The sequence below is a fragment of the Cetorhinus maximus genome, chromosome 10 (genome assembly GCF_964194155.1).
Source record: "Cetorhinus maximus chromosome 10, sCetMax3.hap1.1, whole genome shotgun sequence".
NCBI classification, from domain to species: Eukaryota; Metazoa; Chordata; class Chondrichthyes; order Lamniformes; family Cetorhinidae; genus Cetorhinus; species Cetorhinus maximus.
This window is the reverse complement of record NC_135888.1, coordinates 78240061-78267784: the sequence shown is the minus strand read 5'-3', so window position 1 is coordinate 78267784 and position 27724 is coordinate 78240061. Positions and strand designations below refer to the sequence as shown.

Sequence of the window (27724 nt, the reverse complement as noted above, 5' to 3'; positions counted from 1 at the left end):
CCAAAATTTCCTTTTCGATCGTTGAATAGCTTCTCCGTTGTGCATTCAACATTCGTGAAAAGTACCCTATCGGATTTTCAATTCCAGTGTCATCATCTTGTAACAATATGGCCCCAATGACTATGTCGCTTGGGTCAATGGCTAACTTAAATTGCTTGGCATAATTGGGTACTGCCAAAACTGGTGTTGTAGTTAATACAGTTTTCAAACTGTCAAATGCCTTCTGACACTCCAGTTCCATTGAAACTTCTAGTTCTTTTTTAATAGCTCAGTCAATGGAGCAACCACACTGCTAAAATTTGGTGCAAATTTCTGGTAAAACCCACTCATGCCCAGAAATTTCAAAACTTCTCATTTTGTTGTCGGCACGGGGAAATCCACGATAGCGTTGACTTTCGCATCTCTCGGAGCCACCTTACCATGTCCAATGGTATGGCCTAGATATGTAACTTGCGCTTTTGCATATTCACTCTTAGCCAAGTTCATCACCAAATTAGCTTCTTGTAATCGAGTAAATAATTTTTCTAGATGCTGTAAATGCTCCTCCCACGTCTGACTGAAAACGATTAGATCATCAATATAAACAGCACAATTGCTCAGTCTTGCAATTACTCTATTGTCAGTCTTTAAAATGTTGCAGGTGCATTTTTCATACCAAAAGGCATGACTTTAAAATGGTATACTCCATCTTGTGTTACAAAAGCTGAAATCTTCCTTGCTCTCTCCAATAATGGTACATGCCAATATCCTCTTAGCAAGGCAATCTTTATGATAAATTTTGATTGTCCCACTTTCTCAGTGCAATCTTCCAACCGTGGTATAGGATATGAATTTTTGTCACCTCATTCACCTTTCAATAGTCCGCACACGGTCTTTGTGTTCCATCCGGTTTCGGTACCATTACAGTAGGCGAACTCCAGTTTCTGCAACTAGACTCAATGATATAATTTTGAAGCATGAATTCAATCTCATTCTGTACTTGCGATAACTTTGCCGGATTTAATCTGTAAGGATGTTGCCGTATCGAAGATGAAACTTCCACACACACATCATGTATAGCTAAATTTGTCCTCCCCAGTTTATTCCCACAGATAGCTTTGTTTGACTGCAATACGTTCTCCAAATCACTTTGACACTTGTCTGGAAGGTAACTTAATATTACATTTAAATTTTCAAGTACCTCCTCATTATTCAATTTGATTAGAGGAAAATCAATTTCAGAATCCTGCATTTCTGCCTCTTCCTATTTTATCTACCAGCACGAATACCTCCTTTTGGTCCTCTTCCCTGTCAAAGTACTTTTTAAGCACATTTACATGACATATCCTCTGCTTCTTTCTTCTGTCTGGAGCATTTATTAAATAATTTACTTCACTTAGTTTCTTTTCAATTCTGTAAGGCCCACTAAGCCTTGCCTTTAACGAGACACCCAGCACTGGTAACAGAACTAGTACTTTTTCCCAGCAACAAAACTACGAGCTATAGCTTTCCTGTCTGCCTTCACTTTCATCACTTGCTGTGATATCTTTAAATGTTCCCTAGCTAACTCACATGCTCTGTCCAATCTTTCTCTGAAGTTTGATACATAATCCAGGAGAGTAGTTTCTGAATTTTGACCCACCAATTTCTCATGATCAATTTCAGTGGTCCCCTTAACTCATGACCATAAACTAGTGCAAAAGGGCTAAAACCAGTTGATGCATTAGGAGCATCCCTAATAGCAAGTAACAAGAATGGAATTCCCCTATCCAACTCCTGTGGATAATACTGACTATATGCCCTTATCATAGTTTTTAAAGTTTGATGCCATCTTTCCAAAGACCCTTGTGACTCAGGATGATAAGTTGTTGACTTAAACTGTTCTATCCCCAAACTGTTCATTGCTTCCTTAAACAGCTGTGACATGAAATTTGAACCCTGATCTGACTGTATTTCTTTAGGTAAACCATATCTTGTAGAAAATGTAGTCAGTTCTTCCACAATTCTCTTTGTTGTAATATTTCTCAAAGGTATCGCTTCAGGAAACTTGGTAGACATATCCATTATTGTCAGTAAGCACTGATTTCCCCTTTTAGTCTTAGGGAGGGGTCCTACACAATCAATCATGACCCTAGTAAAAGGTTCTTCAAATGCTGGAATTAAAGGTGCTGGCTTAATCACTGCTTGTGGTTTCCCTATTACCTGACATGTGTGACATGTTCTACAGAATTTTACTACATCTCTATGCAATCCAGGCCAATAAATATGTTTTTGTATTTTTGCCTGTGTCTTTCTAATTCCTAAATGTCCCCCATTGGAATTTCAAGAGAAATTCTCAGAATCTCATTTTTATATCCAAATGGTATGACAATCTGACATACTTCCAGCTTTCATTTGCTGAAACATGATAAGGCCTCAATTTTCTCATTAAAACATTACCCTTAGGGTAATGACATTCTGGAATACATTCTGCCTCTGTTTCTGAGTAAACTGTCTGATATAACTGTCTTATATGTGTATTCTTTTTCTGTAACTCCTCCAACTGTCTTGAGCTAAATACCTTGTCCCCCAGTCTTTCTGAACAATCTTATCACGATGCCAGTTAATTGGACTTCTGCACCTTCTGCCTGCCTTTTAACTCCCTGTTTTTCTTGTTTCAACCTGTGAGTCTGTGGTCTTGTTATCACACAATCTGGAAACAATCCAGGATGCTCTCTCTGCAACACTGGTTGAAAACACTTCTATGGGCTGTTCTACTACCATAGGCATCACCCACATCTGTGACCCAGCTATATCCTTGCCTAAAATAAATTGAATCACTGCAATGGGCAATTTTTACACTGCTCCAACAATCACCTCATTGTTTTCCACTTATTCTTTAAATTTACCTTCCACAATTGAATAGCTTTAGCATCTCCATGAACCCCACTTATTATCTCTTGTTCCTGCAATGTGCCCTCTGAACAACAAATTTCATTATCCCACAACATTAAGGATTGACTAACCCCTGTGTCTCTTAAAATTTTAACACCTTTACCTACTCCATCCTGTACAAATGGAAATACTTTCCCATCACAAACAAAATCTTTAAACATTTCTGCATCCTGCTCCTCAGAACTCTTTTGGGTAAATTGTGAACACATTCCCACTTCTTTACCTATCACTGCTTCTTCCTGTTTTACCTGTACAAAAAACAACTGGTTTTCCCAGTGTCTGAACCTCAGAACCCAAAGTACTTTTATTTCCATGAATTTCCTGCACCCCAATAATTCCAACAGATTTTCCCTTCCCTGCAATTTCAAACACACTGATTTTGTGTTTCCAACTTTATTACAATGAAAAGACCTCAATTTTCAAGTGTCACCTCTACCTTCAGCATCTTCCTTATTCTGAGAAAAAGCTTTCTGGGATTTTCCACCTACTCCTCCTCTTCCCTGACTACCCACCTTCCTTTCATCTTCCCATTTTCTATCCTCCTCTGATTTAAAAGGATGACAAAAAAGATTTAACTCTATGAACTAACTCAATCATCAGATTTCTCTGCTGCTTGTCTTACCACTTGAACCCTCTGTTCCCCCACATGAGTTCTTAATGCCGAAGGAATTGAGTCTTTAAATTCTTCCAAAATAATTACTTCTCTAAGAGCTGCATATGTCATTTCCATTTTTAATGCCCGTATCCACCAGTCAAAATTACTTTGTTTTACTTTCTCAAACTCCATATAAGTTTGCCCAGGCTATTTCTCATTCCTAAATTTCTGCACTCAAAATAGCCTTTTTTACCACAACATAATTCACCGACACTTCTTCTGACAGCGAAGCATAAACCTCATGTGCTCTACCCACCAACCTGGATTGTAACAGCAATGTCCAGTTTTCCTGTGGCCATTTCATCTGTTCGCAAACGAAATAAAGAATGCTTCAACATCTATCTTCAAACTATGGAACAGCTTGTACAAATTTAAACATCTCCCAACTGGGTTCTGATCTGGAAACAAGTCCTTCTGCACCTCCTGGTGTCCCATTTTTAACCACCAGCAGTTTAAGCTGAAATCCCCCTCGTGCTAGCCCTCACGCTCCTCCCCCTCTCTTTCCTGCCTTTCTAACCTGGCTATTTCTAACTCCCTTTGAAATGCCCTTTCTCTCTCCTGTTCTTTTTCTGCTGCCTCTAGTTCCAACTTTTCCATTTGCAACTGAATTTGATCCCATTTCAATGACCCACCCCTTGGAGAACTTGGTCTCTAGAGTATTCCTTCCAATTTCAAATGCTGTGCTATACATTCAATTATGTCTGATTTCCTTACCCCTGCAGGTAATTCTAATTGTAACTTATCTACCAATCTCATTAACTTAGCTTTGTTTGCCTTTTGTAAACCAACCAAAGTTATAACTTCAACTCCCAGATAAGTCTTAGCAACTGTGAAAGCCATACTGCAGTCTCACCACTTGAAAAAAAGAACCTCATACCAACTTCTGAATTCAAAGTACTTCTCGTACTCATAACCTTAAGATTCATCAACTCCAAACCAATCAAGGAATTTCAATTATATCCCGCAAAGAGCCTCCAATTTTGTTATGGCACAGTGGATGGTAAATGCTGAGCTGCTCAAATCCCAGAGGGAAACTTGAAACAACTACCACAACTGTTTTGCAATTTGTATTTTTATTTCGAGGTGTGTGCCTTGAATTCAGGAGTAATAAGTCCATCGAGTCTTGAGGTTTTTACAAAACTAAATTAAACATTTATTAATAAAAGAAAAGATTTTAAACACATAGGTCTACAAATTACTACTATGATAACTCTTAGCTCCCCTAATTAATCTGACTCCCTGTTACACCCCCGCTAATGCAACAGTAAAAACAAAATAGATTTTAACAGACCCAGGCAAAACATATGATACCCTGGACAGGGATATTCACAATGAATTCTCTTAGTTTAGGTTCCTACAGGCAGCAGCTTGGTACATAGAGGCTGGAGGCTTTTCATAATTGTTAGATCTTAGAATTCCTTCTCCTTACACATGACCTCATTTCCTCGATACATGTTTCTCCCTTTTTACATCCCATTGTTCCAATATATCTTTGGACTTTACCTTCCTAATAATAATCTTTCATAGCACCAATTTTATCAGTATGCTTTAGGAAAAATAAACACACTGGCTTCTTCTGGCTAAGTGTAACATTTCACCCCCTCTTTTGAAATTACCTACTCTGGTTTATCTAAAAATGCAATTTTTCCTTTACCCCTCACATTCTAAAACTTCAACCATGTTTACTTATTTAGTATTGCAAACCTAGCTTCTCTTCTGATACATCAAAGCCTTTAGACCAGCTGTCTTTAATTCAATTAACACACACACACACATACACTATCCAGACCCCACTATTCCTATTTTACAGTAAATTCCAATAACATGAAAATTATTATATTTTCATGGTAGCCACCCTTTCAGGCAGTGCATTCCAGATCATCGTAACTCAGTACTTAAAAAAAAAAACTCCTCTGCCTTTATTTTTGGTTCCTTTGCAATGATCTTAAATCTGTATCCTCTGGTTATCAACACTCCTGTCAGTGGAAACTCTATGCAATATACAGCTAGCAAATGTCGCTCCAGATATTCAGAACTTTTGCAGATCTGTTGTTTTATTAAAATAGCTTGTTATTCTCTTTGCCAGATTTGTAACTGGAGCGCATGCTGACATCATCACATTTGTTATTGTAATGATTTCTTGCAAGAGGCTCAAAATGGATTAAAATCCCTGACAGGCAATGTTTGCAGTGACACGACTTCTGATTATGGTGAACTGTGGCACCCCCATCAATATCCCCCATCTCCTCTCTCTCTCCTCCCCCCCACCCCCGGCCATTCCTCATACTAGGTCCCCTCAGTCACCTCGCCAATGGATCCATGCTGGGGCGGGTGAGCAAGTTGCAGCCCACCACCAACGTTTGGTCATAGTTTTTGCCTTGGTGTATGCCTTCACCTCACCACTGATTGCAAGATCCGGACCATTGTATGCCATGTATGTCTTGTTGGCACAGCAATAGTAGTACTTTCAAGTAATTATCTTCATTTGTAAGAAAATTGACTGCGAAATATTAGTACAGGCTGCATGTTGTGCAATTTCTCACGGGGTTATTACTTTCAGAAAAACTTTGTCTGGGACTTTCCAACTTACAGGAGTTTGATTAGAATGCAGAAATATCACACTGGAAGTAGTGCATCACTTTATAACACTGGTATGGGGTAAAGGCTGAGGTTTTATCTGGCCCTGGTTATTATACAGAAGTATTTATAGATATGGAATTAATTGTAGTTTCCTCCTGCACATTGCTGAGAATACCCGGCCAAGTCTCCTGAATGTATACTGTTTTACATACTTTTCATTCCTAAAATTTCTGTTTCCTGTTTGTTTGTCAGGAGCTGTAGTACAGACATGTTCATGGCCACAACTAGTCCAGGAAAATTTTAATTGAGGGAAGAGAAGGAAGAAGTAAGAATAAAAATTACTTAATGCTTTGCAAGCCAAACAATGGATCCCAGTTTGGAAAACAAAGGGGAAAGCTTTTCTTGCAGCTAAATGACTAGAGCAGACCAGTTATGAAACAAGAGAATAATATTGTCTTGAATGTTTCAAATGAACTGTAGTTAAACTATAATACTGGGAATTATTTGGACTTGAAGAATGTGGACATTTTGCTTGATGTGACCTCCTGTATCATGTGCATAACAAAATTGTGTACTCAGCACGTTAAATCTAGGAACTTCTTTTTAAGTTCCTATCTATTGTGATCATTTCTGCTTTCCAAATTCTTTCTGCCCTGAAGACCAAAGTGAGTGCTTTTGTTATAAGGGTACAATTTTCTTTTTGCCTGGGGCTGGCTGGCACCTGAACTGCACTGTCTTCCTAATGCACACTAGCTACAGGCATGTGGTATTTTTAGAGCAGATTTTCCAAAAATGTTACTTGTGCAGCAATGTTCACTTGGGGATTTGAGGGTGTTTTGGCATTGTTGACTTCTGATGTTGAGAGGGTGGGATCCTTTTGTTGTCTCTTGGACGAAAGGCTGAGTTCTGATATATGAAAAAGAATCTTAAATGATTGCTAACTCGGGGTCACTCACTGGGCATAAAGTGAAATCTCTAGATGTGATTCTTCACACAGAGATATCTAAGCTTGACCAAGATGTTACAGGCCCCCTGTAGAGAGCAACAATGTAGAGGAGAACAAGGATCAAAGGGAAAGTTGGTTCTGGCTTCACTAGTGGCTGTGTTATTGAATGAAGTCAGATCCTCTGTAGTTATTTCCTGCAGAGGAAGAAGGAAAGGAATAGAATAAATTTTAAAACGTTGAGGGTGCAATGTCTAATGCCAGATGATTGTCTGTCAGTTAAACTATTTCACGGGTTTCATCTTGCACAATTGCAGCAGAAATTTTTTCTGTTGTGAAAATGTTATTTGATCGTGTGGAACCTGTTGAAGTAATATTTGGTTCTTCAGTGGTTGCTTTCTGTTCTGAGCTATTTCAGCATGAAGGTGCCTGCCTATTTAAATAGCATCTTCCAGAGGCTGGGTGATGATGCTACAAAAAGTCAGTTTCTGAAACGCATTACAGAGTGAGATTGAAGTGGCGAATTAGTTATCGAGCTGGTTTTAAAATATCATATCAGTGAGCCAGTGTGGCTGTTTATTCTTGGTCTGATTACACTCCTGTGAGACACCTTGCAATATTTTACAGTGTTAAAGGTGCTATATGAATGCAAGTGGTTGTTGAAAAGGTGAAAAACAAACTTGCGTTATTACTGTCGGTTGTCAAAATGCAAACTCATCTGATATTGATTGAGAAACTGGCTGGGGTTTTTGACACTTCAGTACTAGATAATTTTGGGTTTTTTTAAGTTTTAAAATTTTGTAGTTAAATGTTAATTTAGGGATAAATTTACAGCGCTATGATAATGGAACATGTATTAACATAGAAATAAGAGCAGAAGTAGGTTGTTTCGCCCCTCAACCTTCCTCTGTGATTCAATAAATCATGACTGTTCTACCTCAGCTACACCTTGCAATATTATCCCCATATCCTTTAAATCCCCTAGTATTCAAGAAACTAAGGGGAGGGGGGCGACCAGCCTTATTTGAGGCTCACTGAAGGCTTGCAAGGCAGCCTCAAGGGACATTAGAGGGAAAGTTAATTTACCACTGATCAAAGGACCATATAACTAGAAGTTATGTTCTAACCTCACATCTTCAGCTACAGAAATTAGAAATTTACTGCTTATATTTCATCCTGTGGATAAACTTTTAAATGGATAACAGATTCAATTTTGTTCCTTGTATCCATTTTTGTTTAGATAATTGCTTTTGTTGTTTTCTTGGAATTGGATGCACACCACCAGGATGAAAATTGTTTATCAAGTTATTTAAAAGTAAAATAAGACAATTGAATATAGGTGCAGGTGCTTAATTTCTGCCAGCTCCATCTGTGAGTCAGGTCATGTAACAAAAGGCTCTGATCTCTTTCAGGGCAGGGTTTTAATTGGCTGGTAGTATAAGTGTGACTGCCTATGATCAGGGTTTTGCTTGGATTCATGGAGTCAGAAGACATGAATGCACCTCAGAAAGGATCAGGATACTTCACATGTTGACAGCTTTCTATTGATTAAGAGAACTATCGGGTTACTTAGGTCATTTTCCAGTAATATTCATGACATGCTAATTTGGGTCAGTAGTTGAGTTTGTGTTCACTTTGTGCCCAGCTCCACATAGACTCCCAAAACCTGGGAAACAAAATAACTTGATTTCTTGAATAAGCTTCCTCAAATAAAAGTCCTTAAATCTGCCACTGCCAGATTTCTAGCACAGCTGTTTTTTGCCTTAAGTGGCAGTGGCATGAAAAATGTTGTAATTGCAGAAAAATAGTGATCGGCATTGGTTTTTAATTGGTTGGGGGGCAGAGCTATGATAATTCACAGGGCAAGAAATTGGGCTGGTTAGCACCTGTTGTTTGGATGCCACAAGTGCACTTAAAACTCCAAAATGACATCTGTGGTGTGACCCCACACTTGTGGGGCAAACTGTGCAAGGTGCAATATTAGTGCAGGTATCAATGAATAGGTGTGCAGTGAATGCCCACCAGAAGTATACTGAGCAGGAAGATCTGATGTTAGTCAGCATGTGCTGGTGATTTGACACCAGTGGTGCCATTTTGGAGCTCAGTGCTCCAGCTGACGTGCTCTCTAAACCCAGCACAGCTGGACATGCATTCAGTAGCAGGCCAAAACCCTCCCACCAGAGCTATTTAATGGAATCATCAACTACTTATGAATTAGTTACTAGTTGATTTCCTTCTGGCTGTAGCTACATTTCTGCGAGTGTTTTATGTTTTCTGTAGTTGTTTCAATTGGAATGGTCTGGCCAATGTGGAAGGATTTTTTGTTGACTTCACGGCTTCTGCGTAAATCAATTGCTCCCAGACATTGATGCACTAGTGGGCATGCCCCTTGGAATCCAACATGTTAGTAAATGAACAAGAGGCCATACTGAGCAGGACCAGCTGCTGGAAGAGGGCGTAGGGGGAGGGGTTGAAGGACTCAGCAGGATGTTCATGGAGCAATTCTCCTACCTGAAACTCGGCAATGAATAATACTGTGTTTCAGTCCAGATGTCCTTACTAAAATCTGCTACCTGCTGCAGCCGCAATTGCAATTTCAGAGTTGGGCAAGGACTGCATTGCCAGTGATTGTGGCAACAAACTTTTGTGTGTCTGGCTCTTTCCAGGATTAGCTGCAGATATTTGCAACACCTTGCAGTTTACCATCCACTGTTGCATGAGAGAAGGTACTGAGGCTTTTTATTCAAAGAAAGCTGACTATATTTTTCTGCCTTGCCAGGGACAAGCAGGCAGAGTGAGTATGTAACTTCACCAGTATTCCAGGCTTCGCCATCATGTAGAGTGTCATTGACTGCACTCTCATCACTTTCTATCCCAGCAGCAGTAATGATTCCTTCAATCTGTGGCAGTGCGCTGTGCGAAATGCATTTTAGCCACCACATCAAAACAGAGGATAACTACTGAGCAAACCAAGGTTATCCATTCATAGCGTGGTTGATGACTAGTGTGTGGTAAAGGCAGGCAATAATGTAAGCACCTCTGTTGACATGGCTTTCATTCCTAGAGCATCTGCATTTGACCAATGGTCAAAGCTGCATGACTCTCCCATGAGCCACACCCAGAACCCTCCCATCCCCCAGTGACCTCCTTCTGCAGCAACCTGATCTCCTGCAAGATGGAAGTTTCCTCACAGCACCTGACCTCCAGCAAGGTAGCAGTTTCTTAGCTGCCATGTTGATGGACAATAACACTGTGACCCAGCAGCTGGACCCATCCACCTCCACCCTCCCTCTGACACCCTCGAGTTTCCTCCCATCTCCCTTGACACTCCCCCAACATTACTCTGCTCTTTCCCCAACCATCATCCTTCACCTGCTTTCACTTTCCCTCGACCCTTGCTCAGAGACCATTGACCTGCTCCCCCTGCAGCTGGACCTGTCCTGCTTCAATGCGAGGTCCCTTCCCTGACTGTTGACCTGTAGGTACCTCCCTAGGACACACAGGATTAGACCACTGCTTTGATGGACCCCACTCTATAGGCCAAAGCCTGGTTCCCTTCAGGCTTCTCCTCCCTCCCTGTCCTAAACATGCCAATGCCTTGCTTTGCTGCTGCTTGAGGACCCAAACACAAGCCCCAACCTCTTGCCAGTCCAATGGTTGCACCGTTTGAGGACTGAGCAACACACTGTCTACCCCCCACCATGTCCTTTCTGCTATCTTCCTTTGATAACATCACTTGTGCTGCTGAGTGGGACAAAGACAAAGCCTCACCTCCGATCCAAAGATTGGACAACCTCAACCTGGTGGAAACCACCCTTAAGCCATCGGGAACAGGAGGCATGAGTTTCCTGTGTTCCACTGACTTAATCTTGAATGAAGAACTGAATTTGGTGTGCTTTCCAATTAATAAGCATTCATAGTATGAAAGTGAATGGTAAATAGGTTCCTGCCAGCTGGCAGTGTGTTTGTGCACTGCTACTGACACGTTGCCCAATTTTATCTCTCAAACTCAACCCGACGTCAGGAAATCGAGATTTCGGCTCCAGCCTTATTAAGTCTCCCTGCCTGCCAAGTTTTCCATTCTTACTGGCCACATTAAATACTACCCAGAATGTGTGAGCTGACCATTGGTGTGCTGGAACAATGCTTGTGCTGCCTGGACTGCTCCCGAGGAGCCCTGCAGTACTCAACAGAATGGGTATCAAAATGTGTGGTGGTCTGCTGCATCGTGTGCAATCTCCTCATCATGAGAGCGATTTATTGGTAGGTGAGTGGTGGGGTATGTTGATTTAAGCAGAGGCCCAGGCTATTGTTGCATTTGGTGGATATAGCATATGAAGGTGCATTCACTGACCTTGACCACTCATGAGGTTGTTGAACTTCTTGCGGTACTGCATCCAGGTCCCTGGGGCTTGACTCCTGGCATTGACTTACATGGCTCTCTGCTCCCAATTCCACTCCTACTGTGTGTTTGGAGGACCCCCTTCTGCTTATCAGGACATCTGTCCCCTTTTCCATCTTTTCCACCAAGACTTCCAGGGCAGTGTCTGAGAAGGTTGGAGCCCATTCTTTCCAGGTCAGATTCTCTTCAACCATGACTCCCAGCATCTACTCCAACCACAATTCACCTCCCCTTATAAGGACTGAAGTTCTTTTTAAACTGTGTAGGCTACCTTTTTAAATGGTACTAATCACTTGCACTGTTGGTCTTCTGCTGATGGGTCCAGCCAGTGATCAGCATGGTTTGTGCTGGCTGGAGGTAGGATTCACTCAGATGAGCAGGCAGCATGAAGTTGGCTGCTGTCTGCATTGTGATCATTGGATAATCAAGCATTGAGATGCTGCATCTGTTTTTGGGAACTATCCAATTTAGCTCCCTTGGTGCTTACGGCAAGAGTAACAATGGAGTGGCAAAATAGCCTAAGAAAATTTATGGATGGCGTGAGTCATTTATTCCATAATTTCCTCTTTCGTTGCGCCTTGGATGCATCATTAGAATGGCATAGGTCCCCTGGAGATGCAGCCTAGGACTATCAGGGTCTAAATATTGATGCTGTCAAAATGCCAATCACCGGCTGGCGTTGGGGTGGGGTGGGGGGGGTGGGGGAAATGTCTATAGGTCTTCGTGGCAAGGTTAAGTGATTTTTTTTTTTAGTTGAAATAACTTTGCCGAAGCTAAATTTGATGACCTATATGGAGGAAGGTGGCCGGTGGTGTGTGATGGGAGAAGGTGCTGTAAAGAATAGACCAAATGCCACTTGCAGGTCAGAGAAGGGTACTCTGTGGAGTGTACCAAATCTCACAAACAGATCAGGCTTATCTCATGCACAGAATTGCCATTGCATACTTGTCCCAGTTTTAATGTTAAGACCGGGATGTTTCCATGGCAGTGAGAGCTTTTAACAATAGCCATAATCCGCTCATCTGACAGGAGTTGCCCAGTGGGAACATTTCTAAAGATATTGAGTAAAAGCTTACTTGTATGAGGAGCTGTGCTTAATAACGAAATTCTTTTGTTCTGTATAGAGTTACTCACAAATTAATAGAACTATTTATAATAGATTTAAATAAAAAATATCCCCGTGAAATCAGGACTGTGGCAGGCTCTTCATAAAGCTTCAGACTAGAGAAGGCGGCTTTTGAGAATTGTTTTATTTTGTAAGTACTGGTTTTGAAAGCATGATGGATTCATAAGAGGGACTCTTGCTGTCTGCTGTCTTTTAAGCAGTAAGGTTTTAGAAAGACTTATCGGTGCTTGAAAGGGTTTTTTGTTTTCCTCCTTGTGGGTGAGTGTATTTTAAACAGTGACCACTAATGGTGTCACTGGGGAAAACTGAATTAAAATGGTTACTGATCCTTACAATGTGAGGGATTCGAATTAGCTGAACCTGGGATTGATGTCTGTTTCATTTCAATTGAGTATGTTGTTTGTCTTTTGGGTTTAATTTCATTACCTTCATTCTTTTCCCCCCACTTTCGGGTCTTACCAGGCCTTAATCTTGCTGAGGCTGGGATGAACTAGGTACCTAGCAATGCTGTTCTCAGTTCTGCCATTGAGAGGCTTGTGAAGGTGACCCGGCAATGATTCTGCCTTCCTATCACACATCACTTGACCTTTATGCAAGCTTCCCTTAGTAACATGGCTGAAATTGGGAAGATGGTTGAAAGGAGGGAGAGGGTGGTGATTTGACCATATTGTTCAGTGCCATCTTCAATTCCATGTTAATTTAGCCATTTTTCACCATTGTTATCTGAAGTGCTGTTGAATGCCCAAGTGACAAAAGGATGATCACAGATTATACGCTGTACTGAACCTGACACCCTTCATATTGATACTCATTGGGAATGAACTCCTTCAAGCCCCCCCTCCCCTTGGTTGTTATACCAGTTTGATACGGGAATGGAAATTCTCCCCTCTGGCTGCAGAAGTCCATACGCGTCAGGGCTGCCACAGTCTATGGAGTTCCCATGAGCCTTGTTTCTGTGCAGTGTAAGCTGGCTCCTTGATCTCCTGTAAAGGCAATCATGCAAATATGAGGATCTGATTCTGCAGTTGGGAAGCAGGACTCAGTAAAACGATGCCCAAAAAGGATCTGACGTTTTTGGAGACTATGGTCATGTTAGAGACCTGGACAGTGCCATTACATGGCATTCTCTGTGTTTCACCCTTTCATCCTCAATATGAATAATAATTGTTCTGATGAATTCTCAGTATGCTGGTTTTGTGCTTTTGGGTTGTAACCATTTTAAAAGTGTTAACCCAAACCTTAAAGCACAAAGCAAAACCCATGTTTATTTACAAATCAGGAAAGATTGAATGAACTGGGGCTCCTTGAGAAGGCTAAGGGCTGACTTAATGAAGGTATTTAAGATTACAAAGCGGTACAATCAGGTAGGTTTAAAGAAGATAGCACCCTCGCCTTTGAATCAAAGGGTTGTGGGTTCATGTCCCACTCCCGGGAAACCAAGAACTGTGATTGTACTCGAAAGAGTTGCAATCTGTGACTGTTGATAACTCGAAAGAGTTTGTGGGGAGTCCAAAAGTAGGAGCCATATAAATCACTAATAAATCCAATTGAGAATTCAGGAGAATATTGCACAGAGAGTGGTTAGAATGTGGAACTTGCTACCACATGGAGTAGTTGGGGCAAATGGCATAAATGCATTTAAAAGCAAGCTGGATACATGAGGGAGAAAGGAATATGCAGATTGGGTTAAATGAAGTAGGGTGGTTGGAGGCTTGCGTGGAGTATAAACACCAGAACAGACCAGTTGGTCTGAATGGCCTGTTTCAATGCTATAAATTAATGTAATTTACTTATCCTGTCTCCATCCCATGACAATGTCCTGAGCCATTGTTGGATGCCTTCCTGAAACGACATGGCTGAGATTGGGGCCTCACATGTGGAATGGCAGGTGTGAACCTGTACCCTAATAGTGCATCCTTAAAAGGCTTTGTTTGGGATATACTGTTCAGAATAAATAGGAGATGCAACTGAATTGAGAAGGATTAGAAAAAAGGAACACTGCTTAGCAGTTGTGTATCTATAGTGATGGCACAGGCTAAACAATAGTCAACATTTGCAGTAGAAAATGCTGACTGCACTAATGTTGTGACTACCTTCCCATTTAAAGTGAAGAATTGCGGGAGTGAGATGGGGTCTGTTCATTATCCTGCCCACTGGAAGACAGTTGCCTAGTTTTATCAAAGTTATGCCTGCACTTTTCATTTTCTTGTGATGGCCCAGCTTTACAGTTTATGGGGGTATTGCAGCCTGCAGGCTGCTTGTCTGTTGTCTGCTGAGTGGGCCACATCATCCTCATGCCTGACACAAGACTCCCGAAACAAGCGCTCTACTTGGAGCTTTGACATGGCAGGCTAGCCCCAGGAGGTCAGAGGAAACACTTCAAGAACACCCTCAAAGTCTCCTTGGAAAAAGTGAAACATCCCCACCGACATCTGGGAATCCCTGGCCCAAGACAGCCCGAAGTGGAGGGAAAGCATCCAGGAAGGAGTTGAAGGCCTTGAGTCTCATCGCCAAGGGCTAGCTGAAGCCAAGTGTCGACAGCGAAAGGAGCGCGTGGCAACCCGGGCACCCCACCCACCTATTCCCCCTACTGCCTGTGACAGAGACTGAAGGTTGTGCATTGGACTCTTCAACCACCTGAGAACTAATTTTTAGTGTGGAAGAAGTCATCCTTGACCCCGAGGGACAGCCTGAGAAGAAGGCTTGTCTGTATACTGGAGCTCCAGTTGCAGTGGGAGACATGCAGTAGCGGGTCAGAGTGCACAGGACTGTATGCCTATGTATAACTCCCATATTATAGGGCAGTCATTGGTCTGTGAGAGTCGGTAGGATCATGAACTGGATAAATTGAGGAGTTGGAATGTGTAGCAGGCATATCAACTCAGATGGAGCTACATCTTTGAATGGCAGTGCCACAGATTCTGTCTCTTCTGAGCTCTTGGATTTAATTGATGTCAGTGAACCTTTGTTCTTCCCTTAGTACAGATAGAATCTGTCTTTTATAGGGGAATAGAAGTGAAAACACATGAAACTCAGACAGTGAGACAAGTAAAGGCAGTGAATCCATTGGAAACAAAGTACAAAAAAGCTAGGAATCTGAAGAAACAATTTTTAAAAAATATAGTGAATGAATATAATAAGTAATATAGACAACAGCAAAATTAGATAGCATTGATAACTTGCAAGAAAATGGTACAAAAAAGGAAAAGGCATTGATGTGAATGATAGGCAAGAAGTCTAGAATGAGCAGATTAAAACCCTAAAAAACAAATAGAGGAAAAGATAGATGAGACATTTTGAATATTTCTTATGATAAGATTAAGCTATTGAATCATAAATCTGTGCTTACTAACTATTAAAGGAATGTGTAAGTGATTCTATGTATCTGTTACTGGTGGATTGCTCGGTTTTGTCCACAGTGAGTTGGAGGATGTGGTATTTGCTACTTGAATCTGCTAAATATAGAAAAGAGCTCTCTTTTTCTTTTTTCTTCCGTCAGTCTCTCTGATGTAATTAATTGGGTGGATTTTTTGTGGTGAAATGTGATTGAGTATAAGTTTGGGCGAAAAGTTTTGCATTGCGGCCCAGCTTCTGTGGTCGGCGGCGAAGCAAGGACACCTGGTGCTGACCTTGAAGAAAGTTGTGCTGGGGGATTTCGGGTTTAGGATTTCTGTGGTGAGAACTTTAACTCTCTTGATTTGCAGTGCATTGAAACATTGTTTAATGTTGAGTGTTGAGCTGCAGTGATGTCAATCCGGCATTAAAGAATTCCCAGACAGCCAACCAGCAAATGGAAGCACTAATATCAAATCAGTTTTTATTAATTATACAAAGTGAAATAGAGATTAGGGCATATATGTGGGGTGAAGGTAGAAGCTGAAATATCACGAACAAGCTTTAAAAAATCAATTATTTTACATTTCTCCACTATGATTACCAGATTTTTTTTAACAACATTACACAAGATAAAATTATTTTTTCAGGGTTAGACCTGTTGTTCAGCAGTAGTTATTATACAGGTCAGTGTCAATAGCCCAATTACTCCTCATTGAACAAAGCTTACCTTTTCATTTGGATTTTTAACCGTGATGTGAGAGCAGGAAAGGAGAAGTTCTTGGCAGATTAATTGAATTCGCTGATTGCTGGCTCTGGGGGTGGGGTGGGTGTCCACAGCCTGTGGTGAAGCAGTGAATAACAGACAGCAATTTAAGGATTTCCTGGGCGAGGTGATAGTGTAGTGGTATTATCAGTGGACTAGTAATCCAGAGACCCAGAGTAATGCTCTGGGGACCTGGGTTTGAATCACCACGGCAGATGGTGGGATTTGAATTCAATAAAAATCTGGAATTAAAAGTCTAATGGTGACCATGAAACCATTGTCAATTGTTGTAGAAACCCATATAGTTCACTAATGCCCTTTAGGGGAAGGAAATCTGCCGTCCTTACCTGGTCTGGCCTACATGTGACTCCAGATCCACAGCAATGTGGTTGACTCTTAAATTCCCTCTGCAATGGTTTGAGTTGTCTCAAAAAGGAATGAAACTGGACAGACCACCTGGCATTGATCTCGGCACCAAAAATGACAATGGCAATCTTAGCCCTGTTGACCCTGCAAAGTCCTCCTTACTAACATCTGGGGGCTAGTGCCAAAATTGGGAGAGCTGTCTCACAGACTAGTCAAGCAACAGCCTGACATAGTCTTCCTCATGGAATCATGTCTTACAGATAATGTCCCAGACTCCACCATCAGCATCCCTGGATATGTCCTGTCCCACTGGCAGGACGGGTCCAGCAGAGGTGGTAGCACAGCGGTATATTGTCGGGAGGGAGTTACCCTGCGAGTCCTCAACATCGACTCCAGACCACATGAAGTCTCATGGCATCAGGTCAAATATGGGCAAGGAAACCACTTGCTAATTGCCACATACCGCCCTCCCTCAGCTGATGACTGCATGTTGAACACCACTTGGAGGAAGCACTGAGGGTGGCAAGGGCACACAACATACTCTTGGTGGGGGACTTCAGTGTCCATCACCAAGAGTGGCTTGGTAGCACCATTGTTGATTGAGCTGGCTGAGTCCTAAAGGACTTAGCTGCTAGACTAGGTCTGCGGTGAGGGAACCAATAAGAGGGAAAAACATACTTGACCTCACCCTCACCAACCTGCCTGCCACAGATGTATCTGTCCATAACAGTATCGGTAGGAGTGACCATCACACACTCCTTGTGGATATGAAGTCCCATCTTCTCATTGAGGATATCCTCCATCATGTTGTGTGGCATTACCACCGTGCTAAATGGGATAGATTTTGAACAAATGTAGCAACTCAAGACTGGGCATCCACGAGGCGCTGTGGGCCATCAGCAGCAGCAGAATTATACTCAACCACAATCTGTAACCTTATGGCCTGGCATATCCCCCACCCTACCATTACCATCAAGCCAGGGAATCAATCCTGGTTCAATGAAGAGTGCAGGAGGGCATGCCAGGAGCATCACCAGGCATATCTAAAAATGAGGTGTCAACCTGGTGAAGCTACAACATAGGACTACTTGCGTACCAAACAGTAAGCAGCAACTGATAGACAGAGCTAAGCGATCCCACAACCAACAGATCGGATCAAAGCTCTGCAGTCCTGCCACGTCTAGTCGTGAATGTTGGTGGACAATTAAACAACTCATTGGAGGAGGAGGCTCCACAAATATCCCCATCCACAATGATGGGGGAGTCCAACACGTCAGTGCAAAAGATAAGGCTGAAGCATTTGCATTGCTACAATCTTCAGCCAGAAGTGCAGAGCGAATGATCCATCTCGGTCTCCTCTGGTGGTGCCCAGCATCACAGATGCCAGTCTTCAGCCAATTTGATTAATTCCACGTGATATCAAGAAACGGCTGAAGGCACTGGGTAGTGGAAAGGCTATGGGCCCTAACAATATTCCGGCAATAGTACTGAAGACTTGTGCTCCAGAACTTGCTGCGCCCCTAGCCAAGCTGTTCAGTAGAGCTACAACACTGGCCTCTACCCGGCTATGTGGAAAAGTGCCCAGGTATGTCTTGTATTCAAAAAGCAGGACAAATCCAACCCGGCCAATTATCTCTCTCGTTCATCAGTAAAGTAATGGAAGGGGTCATCAACAGCGTTATCAAGAGGTGCTTGCTTAGCAATAACCTAGTCATTGATTGGGTTCCGCCAGGGCCACTCCGCTCCTGATCTCATTACAGCCTTGGATCAAACATGGATAAAAGAGCTGAACTCCTGAGGTGAGATGAGAGTGACTGCCCTTGACATCAAGACCGCAATTGACAGAGTGTGGCACCAAGGAGCCCTAGCAAAACTGGAGTCAGTGGGAATCGGGGAAAATTCTCCACTGATTGGAGTCATACCTAGCACAAAGGAAGATGGTTGTGGTTCTGGAGATCAGTCGTCTCAGCTCCAGGACATCAAGAATTCCCCAGGATAGTGTCCTCAGCCCAACCATCTTCAGCTGCTTCATCAATGACTTTCCTCCCATCACAAGGTCAGAAGTGAGGATGTTCACTGATAATTGAAAAATGTTCACAATTCCTCAGATACTGAAGCAGTCCATGTGCAGATGTAGAAAGACCTGGACAATATCCAGGCTTGGGCTGACAAGTGGCAAGTAACATTCGTGCCACACAAATGCCAGGCAATGACCATCTCCAACAAGAGAGAATCTAACCATCGCCCCATGACGTTCAATGGCATTACCATCACTGAATCCCCCACTATCAACATCATGGGGGTTACCATTGACCAGAAACTGAACTGGACTAGCCGTATAAATACTGTGGCTACAAGAGCAGGTCAGAGGCTAGGAATCCTGCGACGAGTAACTCACCTCCTGACTCGTCAAAACCTGCCCACCATCTGCAAGGCACAAGCCAGGAGTGTGATGGAATACTTGCTTGGATGAGTGTAGCTCCCACAACACTCAAGAAGCTTGACAGCACCCAGGACAAAGCAGCCCACTTGATTGGCACCACATCCACAAACATTCACACCTTCCACCAGCAACGTACAGTAGAAGCAGTGTGTACCATTTACAAGATGCACTGCAAGAACTCACCAAGGCTCCTTCGACAGCGCCTTCCAAACCCACAACTACTACCATCAAGAAAGACAAGGGCAGCAGATAGATGGGAACACCACCACCTGGAAGTTCCCCTCCAAGTCACTCACCATCCTGACTTTGAAATATATCACTGTTCCTTCACTGCAGATGGTCAAAATCCTGGAATTCCCTCCCTAACAGCACTGTGGGGTGTACCTACACCACAGGGGCTGCTGCGGTTCAAGAAGGCAGCTCACCGTCACCTTCTCAAGGGCAACTAGGGATGGGCAATAAATGCTGGCCCAGCAAGCGAAGCCCACATCCTGTGAATTAATATTTTTAAAATGTCCGCATTAACCTGTGCTTGTGCTAAATCCTGGCCAGATTCAGAGGAGCAATGACAGGTACTTCTGACGGTTGTCTGTTGAAATCCTCGCAAGTTCTGGGTCAATATGATTGGTTTTTATCCATTATATACCATAAAATTAGAAATGTGAAACATGCAGATTCTTAACTAATGAGGAAGAATAAACGAAATTCTAGTTACAAAACATGCAGAAATTCTGTTTTTGTTTTTGATTATAAAGATGTATTCTGTTCAAAGGTGAAATTTAATTGGTAAACAGGAAAGACAATTAATGAATTATGTTTTATTAAAATGCATTGTGCAATGGTAGATTAAGTAGTTTAAATGGAAAGACATGCACTTCAAGGTAACAGCCAGGCTGATGATAATGGTCAATAGATTCAGCAGCTCTGACGCAAGAGAAATATGACTGGTTCCAAATGCTTACTCCCTCAATCAATTTCCAACAAACTCATCAGGATTTTTTTTTCCTTTTGAGAACTGATCTGACGATTAGGAGTAGAACCTACAAGAATTTTGTTTTTTAGTTTCTGGAGGAGGGGAGAACAGTCGTAGGAGGGGGTCAATGAAGCCGTCATGATCATAGTGTAGTCCTTTTCTGGCTGAGATCGAGGATAGGGAGCTGCTGGTAAGCTGATCAGTTCTAAACCGAGAGGTAGAATTTTGAGAGTCTGAGTATGGGGAAGCATTAACTATGTAGTAGAGTATTGACAGAGCATGGTGAGAAAGTATGGAAATTGAGATACATGTTCGAAGGCTGGGTAGGTATTCTCAGGTGGAAATTGAATTTGAAGAATACAAGGTGCAGCTTAACAAGAAAAGAAACTGTGTCTCAGACTCCTACACTAGAAGAAAATCCAAGGCTGGTAAATAGGGATTTACATTCTGCGGTATGACCCAATAATCTGTCCTGTTCCTGGAGCAAAATCAAGAGGTATAATTTAGCAGACATTTATTACTGCCCATTGTCACAGAATATTACCATGCCTTGGAGGGAAAAATGGTGACAATCCAAAGGAGTTTATAGGAAACTACTGGTTGGAGCAATGTTTTTTTTGTTCTGGTAGGGGTATATTGATAGAATGTTCAAGGATTTTTCTTCCTTCAGGAATTTGCTTGGAATTCCCTAAGCCCAATTCACAAGACCAAGTAGCCACCCAATGAGGAATTCTGTATCTTTGTACTCAGAAAAGACCAAGCATTTTCCAAAAGCAGAGGAAGACACTAGCTTTAGTGTGAAGACCCTAAAACCAGACTGGAGGTAGTTCCTGCTACACTGATCCCAGACACGCCAGTGAATCTGCTTTCACAGCATTAACAGATTAAGAAGATGACAATAAAGGAAAGGAAGCAGCTTGGGGCCAAATAATTGGCAAATTGCCTTTGCATAAAATAGTTCAAGTCCCAGAAGGATCTTGAGTTGATATTAGACAGGGTCAGAGGGATTTCAGTTGTCTAAGGGGATTGGAGAGAAATTTCCCAGATTTTTTTCCCCCCTAGATTGGCCTGGGTTTTTAATCTGGATTTTCACCTCTTCCAGGAGATTGGATGTTTTTTGGGTGTGATGCAGGATTTCTATATTGTGATGTACAAAGTTTAGCTGTTGTGTGGGACAGGCTTGATGGACTAGCAGATCTTTTGTTTGTAGTTCAAAAATCATGCAGATAGTTGAAACAAGGGTAATCATGTTATATGAGGTGTTAGTCTTCAAAAAGACACACAAAAATCTAAATGACATAGCAATTAAAGTATTTGGGCTGACCCCCGAGCCCAAAGTTGTTAAAATGAAAGAAAATCCATTCACATACATAAATGCTTCTATTTAGAGTATATCACACTTCAGAGTGCAGAAGTATTTTTAAAAAAGGAAAAGAAAACAGTCATTTTCTTAAGGCTTTCCTGATCCAAAAATATCCAGCCCTTCTACCAACAAGGGCAGGAGGCGGGACCACTGCAAATTTAGTGAAACTTCCTTTACGAATTAGGCTGAGGTCAGTTTGAAGCTGTGTCTTATGTCGATCAATAAATACACAGAGATCTCAGCAGTGGTCTCTCCAAGCTAGATTAGCTCCTCATACAATGTGTGCAGCAAGCTCAGCAGAGGAGGTGCCTTGTCCATTTAGGAAATGTCGCACTATTTGAATAATATGGAGAAATGTACACTTTCAAATAGTGCTGTAAATTGTGATGTATAAGATGAACCCATTTTTCCAGCCCCATAGATCGTGTTTTCGCACATACTTGGCGTATCATTCGACCCTCTTCAGCCACGACATGCTCGTATCAGTAGTCAATCTTAATTTTTTTTTCCCATGAATGCATGTTTTAATCACCGGTACCTTTATTATTGGGCATAAATGATCAAGCAGGCAATATGGACTATGTTGTGAAAGCGAACAGGAGTTTATTCTTTGCATCAGAAGCAGGTGACATTGCAAAATGGCGACCACCCGTGCCAGCATTTCACTTTTATACTTGGCTTATAAGTCATCCCTTGTTTTTGGAGGGAGTTTTTGTCTTCAAAGGTTGACTTGTTTACCAACATGTACAGTAATCTCAAATCCTCCACTGCCTCACCCAAGTATCCTTTTTAGCTTATGTAAGGCTGGATATTGAATGTGAACAGGCTTACTGTACTCATCTGCACATTTGTTAACATGCAGGCACTTGGTGATGGGAGTCACTGGATAGAAGTCAGAAGCAAAGAAAATCTGCCCAGTGCATCCTTCCCTTTGCTAGGCTGCTGTGGCCAACTGTTCAGATCAGCTGGTGGTTCTTGGATGAAAAATCCAGCTTGGTGTGCATGGATGAGCAACCTGCATTTATGATGCTTATTTAAACTAGACTTCTTCATAAAACATTGGTTGAGTAACTATATTAAAAAAATATTAGGTTATTGAAATCTTTTCTGATTTATTATAACTGTACCCCTGAATCAGAAGGTTGAAAGTTTGAATTCCCAATCTATCTGGCATTTCCAGTGTAGCGCTGAAAGCGTCCTTCATTGTTGGAGGTTGTCAGCCTTCAGCTGAGATGTTGAACCCGGGTCCTGCTTGTCTTTTCCAGATTTCTGGCCAACATTATTCCTTCAATCAGTACCACCAGAACCAACTGCCATTCACCTTTCTTTTCATTTGTGTGATTTTGTTCACACAATACCTTGTATTTCAGGTATAATTAATTGCGTGTGAAGCACTTCATAATGTTTCAGGCAGACGTGATGAGAAATTCTGCAAGTCCTTTTTCTTTTTAATAATTAGCTGGTTGAAGCTTACTAAAGCTTGAGTGTGTTTTACTTTTCTTGTGATAGGATGAGGTCATTGCAGTCTCCAAAAGGATAATTATCCGGCTACAAGATTTGGCGAAATGGGTGTGCACTGAGAGTTCACAATGGGCCACAAACACAGAGGAAGCCAAACCCAGCACTATCAATTTGGACAGCAGTGGCCACAAGGAGTATCCTGAGCTGAACGTCAGACCGCCTTCACACTGCTGCCTCACCTCAAACAATGTGGAAAATGAATCTGAAAGTTCAGGTGAGGATTCTTCTAAAGCAACTTAATGAAGGGCTAAAGTAGTCACCTGGGACTTGTCTCTCCCCTTTTCCTCTCCTGCCCTTGTGAACCTTGATGATTTTTCTGCAGGAGTAAGCTAACTCTCATCCACTTTGACAAACCCTTTGGCTTCTGTAGTAGTAGAAACGGGGACTGAACGTTCTTACTTTGCTCGTGGTCCTACTATTTATTGATCACAATTGCCCATCTTGGACCTTGATGATGTTTATTCTCTGAATTGATTCCTTCACTGAAGCTGCCTCTGGTCCAGCCAGCCTGGCTGACCAATAAAACCTGCTATGCTCCAGATAACCTTGTCATAAGGGCTTTTCACTATTTATTTAAAATACAGTGTTCAAAAAAACAAACAAAATCAAGTAACTGGGAGACAAGATGGTGTAGTGAATCAGACAATACCCCCCACTCCCCACCCCACCTCACCTTATTGTGATCGTGATTCACTGTCCTGTAATTGCCTTGCTGGTTGTCCCTCCCTTCCAGGGTGGAGCACCCCTCTCCAAGCAGCATAGACCAAAAATGTATACCAATCCCACATACAGTGATACCTCATCTTCTTGAGTTCTCCACCTAAAGGCAGGTCCTTTACAATTATTTTCCGAACCACAGAAAAGCGCTATGATTTTTACTATGAGCAGGGCAAGGAAACAGGCCGCAAGTCTACCTCAGCTGGAACAGGGATTGAACGCTCTAGTGTTGGTGTTAACCTGATGCACACGCTAGCTGTCTAGCCAGCTGAGCTAACCGGTCCTTCACAGTGGTATGTAGAGGGAATTGAACATTCAGCAGTCTTAATAGCCTTGCGATGTTTAAGGAATAAGTCTGCATCACGTTGAGTCTGGACAGGGAATGTTTACAAACCAAGAGGAATGGATTTAGGCTTCACTTGTGCATTGATTTCATGCAGTGATGATTTTTTTTAAAACCTTAGTGCTTCTGCTCAGGACCTTATGGGACTATAAAATATCCCCCAACTCCTTGAGCAGCAGATGATGGGTACTCTGGGGTCTAACTAATACAGGCATCCCATGGGGTCAGAGTATAGAAACTCTTTCGAGTTATCAACAGTCACAGATTGCAACTCTTACGAGTACAATCACAGTTCTTGGTTTCCGGGAGTGGGACGTGAACCCACAACCCTCTGATTCAAAGGCGAGGGTGCTATGGACTGAGCCACAGCTGACACCTCAGTCAGAGTATAGAAGATGAACAAGGTTCTTCCATCAGTGGTGCATACTTTAGTTTTGAGAAAGTGTCTCCAATTAAACACCTATGATGGTAAATGGAAGTAGTTTGCCAGCTGATCGGGATCATCAATTGAATCTCAATATGTGTGGCATTCCAATTATTTTGATTAGGTTATAATGACATTTTACTTAGGATCAAGTTCCTACTTGAGGTTGAAGTAGCTGACATGAATCTTTCCCATCATTCACAGAGAATTATTTCTTTGGCTTTCTCTGCTATTTCATTACATATTATTTATGCACAGAAGTTGGATAGTTGATTAAGATTATTGGGTTACTGAACTTCAGTGTGGCCTTCCTTATTGCTTCAATGCACTTCGATAGGCCGAAGCACCTTCCTTGATGCGCATGTGCACCCAATGAGTTATATTGCATATCATGTCACTTGTGAACAGCTCCTGTTATCTATCTCCTTAAGTGCTTATCAGTTGTCCAATCAACTAATGACCATTCCCTGTAAGAAGAAAGAGAGAGATAAGCATAATATTGTTGCAGTCAAAATGGCTCCAAGATGACCATACAAAAATTGACCATGTTGTTAATGAAGAAGAAGAAAGCTCTAGACTCCAGGAAGATATCAATGGACTAGTCAGGTGGCCAGAACAATGACATTAAATGGAGTTTAGTTTGAAGAAGTGTGAGGTAATGCTTTTGGGGAAGGCTAACAAGGCAAGGGAACACTCCTTAAATGGTAGGATACTGAGAAGTGTAGAGAACCTTGGAGTACATGTGCACATGTACCTGAAGGTGGCTGGGCAGGCAGATAAGGTGGTCAAAAAAGCATACATGATATTTGTCTATTATCCAAGAATATAAGAACTGAATAAAACACTAATTAGGCCATAGTAGGAGTACCGTGTGCAGTTTTGGCCATCGCACTATAGGAAAGATGTGATTGCACTCAAGAGGATACAGAGAAGATTTATGAAGATATTGCCTGGACTGGAGCAGTTTTGGATATCAGGAAAGATTGGATTGGTTGTTTTCTTTGGAACAGAGCAGGCTGAGGGGAGACCTAATTGAAGTGTATAAAATTGAGGGAGCTAGATAGTGTGAACAGGAAGGCCCTATACCCCTTGGTTGAGAGATCCATAAGCAGGGACATTTTTTAAAATTCATTCACGGGATGTGAGCCTCAGTGGCTGGGCCAGCATTTATTGCCCATCCCTAATTGCTCTTGAGAAGGTGAGCTGCCTTCTTGGACTGTTGCAGTCCATGTGTTATAGGTACACCCTCAGTGCTGTTAGGAAGGGAGTTCCAGGATTTTGACCCAGCGACAGTGAAGGAACAGCGATATATTTCCAAGTTAGGATGGTGAATGAGTGGAGGGGAACTTCCAGGTGGTGGTGTTCCGATGTATCTGCTGCCCTTGCCCTTCTAGATGGTATTGGTCATGGGTTTGGAAGGTGCTGTCGAAGGAGCTTTGGTGAATTCCTGCAGTGCATCTTGTAGATGGTACACACTGCTGCTACTGTGCGTTGGTGGTGGAGGGAGTGAATGTTTATGGTGCCAATCAAGCGGGCTGCTTTGTCCTGGATGGTGTCAAGTTTCTTGAGTGTTCTGGGAGCTGCACTCATCCAGGCAAGTGGGGAGTATTCCATCACATTCCTGACTTGTGCCTTGTAGATGGTGGACAGGCTTTGGGGAGTCAGGAGATGAGTTACTCGCCGCACGATTCCTGGCCTCTGACTTGCCTGGCACAAATGTTACTTGCCACTTGTCAGCCCAAGCCTGGATATTGTCCAGGTCATGCTGCATTTGGACATGGACTGCTTCAGTATCTGCGGAGTCGCGAATGGTACTGAACATCAATTATTAGCGAACATCCCCACTTCTGACCCTATGATGGAAGGAAGGTCATTGATGAAACAGCTGAAGATAATTAGGTCTAGGACACTACCCTGAGGAACTCCTGCGGTGATGGTCTGGAGCTGAGATGACTGACCTCCAACAACCACAACCATCTTCCTTTGTGCTAGGTATGACTCCAACCAGTGGAGAGTTTTCTCCCTGACTCCCATTGACTCCAGTTTTGCTAGGGCTCCTTGATGCCACATAAATTTTTTCCAAGAGATAGAGGTTTAGAGGGGAATCAAGGGGAAACTTTTTCACCTTTTTACCTCGCAGTTCTCTAGACTGATCTCCATTTGCCACTGTTCTGCTCACCTGACTAGTCCATTGATAGCTTCCTGCAGTCTACAGCTTTGTTCATCATCATCGACCACACAATGAATTTTTGTATCATCATCTTGGCGGGAATATGGATGTTATGGACAGGAAGGGGGTTAATTTAAACAGCACTAATTTCTCCTCTTACCACCCATCCGTAAATAGAAAGGTGTTTTGAATTGTTTCCCTCTTTATAAGCGGTGGCATATTTCCCAACCTCTTGGCTTTGTTGTGATCCAATGTTCTATTAATAACCCCACAGCAAATTTGAGATAGGATGAGCTCAAAGGGTTAGTTTATTTGCACACAATCAAAACACAAAAGAAGGTTCGCAACATCCCCCTTGTGTTCAGATAGTGAAGGGAGGGATAAAGAAAAGAAAGATTTACAATACAGAGACCACAGAGAAAAGAAATATTGTTTCAGATGGGTTCAAGAATCAAAGAATCCAATGAGGCATCCTTCACAGAGATCAGCAGGCTGAAAATCAATGCTGTCAGTCTTGTAGGTGATGTTACAGACTTCCAGCAGAAGCAGAGCAGATGGGGCCAGGCGTCTAACCTGGGCCAGAGGTCCTTTGGTGTAGATTGCTAGCCAGAGGTTAAACAGCAGACTGAGCTATGCAGCTTAGCAAGGTATTATTACTTGTTTCACATGCCAGCAACCCATATCAC

The 27724-nt window shown here is 42.2% G+C and overlaps 1 protein-coding gene across 3 annotated transcripts in view; it reads left to right on the top strand.

The window, feature by feature from the left end:
* LOC144685777 (uncharacterized) overlaps nucleotides 1-27724 on the top strand; it is a 99169-nt gene that overhangs the window by 12203 nt on the left and 59242 nt on the right. Inside the window, exon 3 of one of the 3 annotated variants that reach the window (XM_078550642.1) lies at nucleotides 23373-23598. The exons of the other annotated variants lie outside the window; for them this stretch is intronic. Coding sequence (XP_078406768.1) covers nucleotides 23373-23598 — 226 coding nt within the window. The remainder of the gene's footprint in view (nucleotides 1-23372; nucleotides 23599-27724) is intronic. 3 annotated transcript variants of the gene reach the window in all.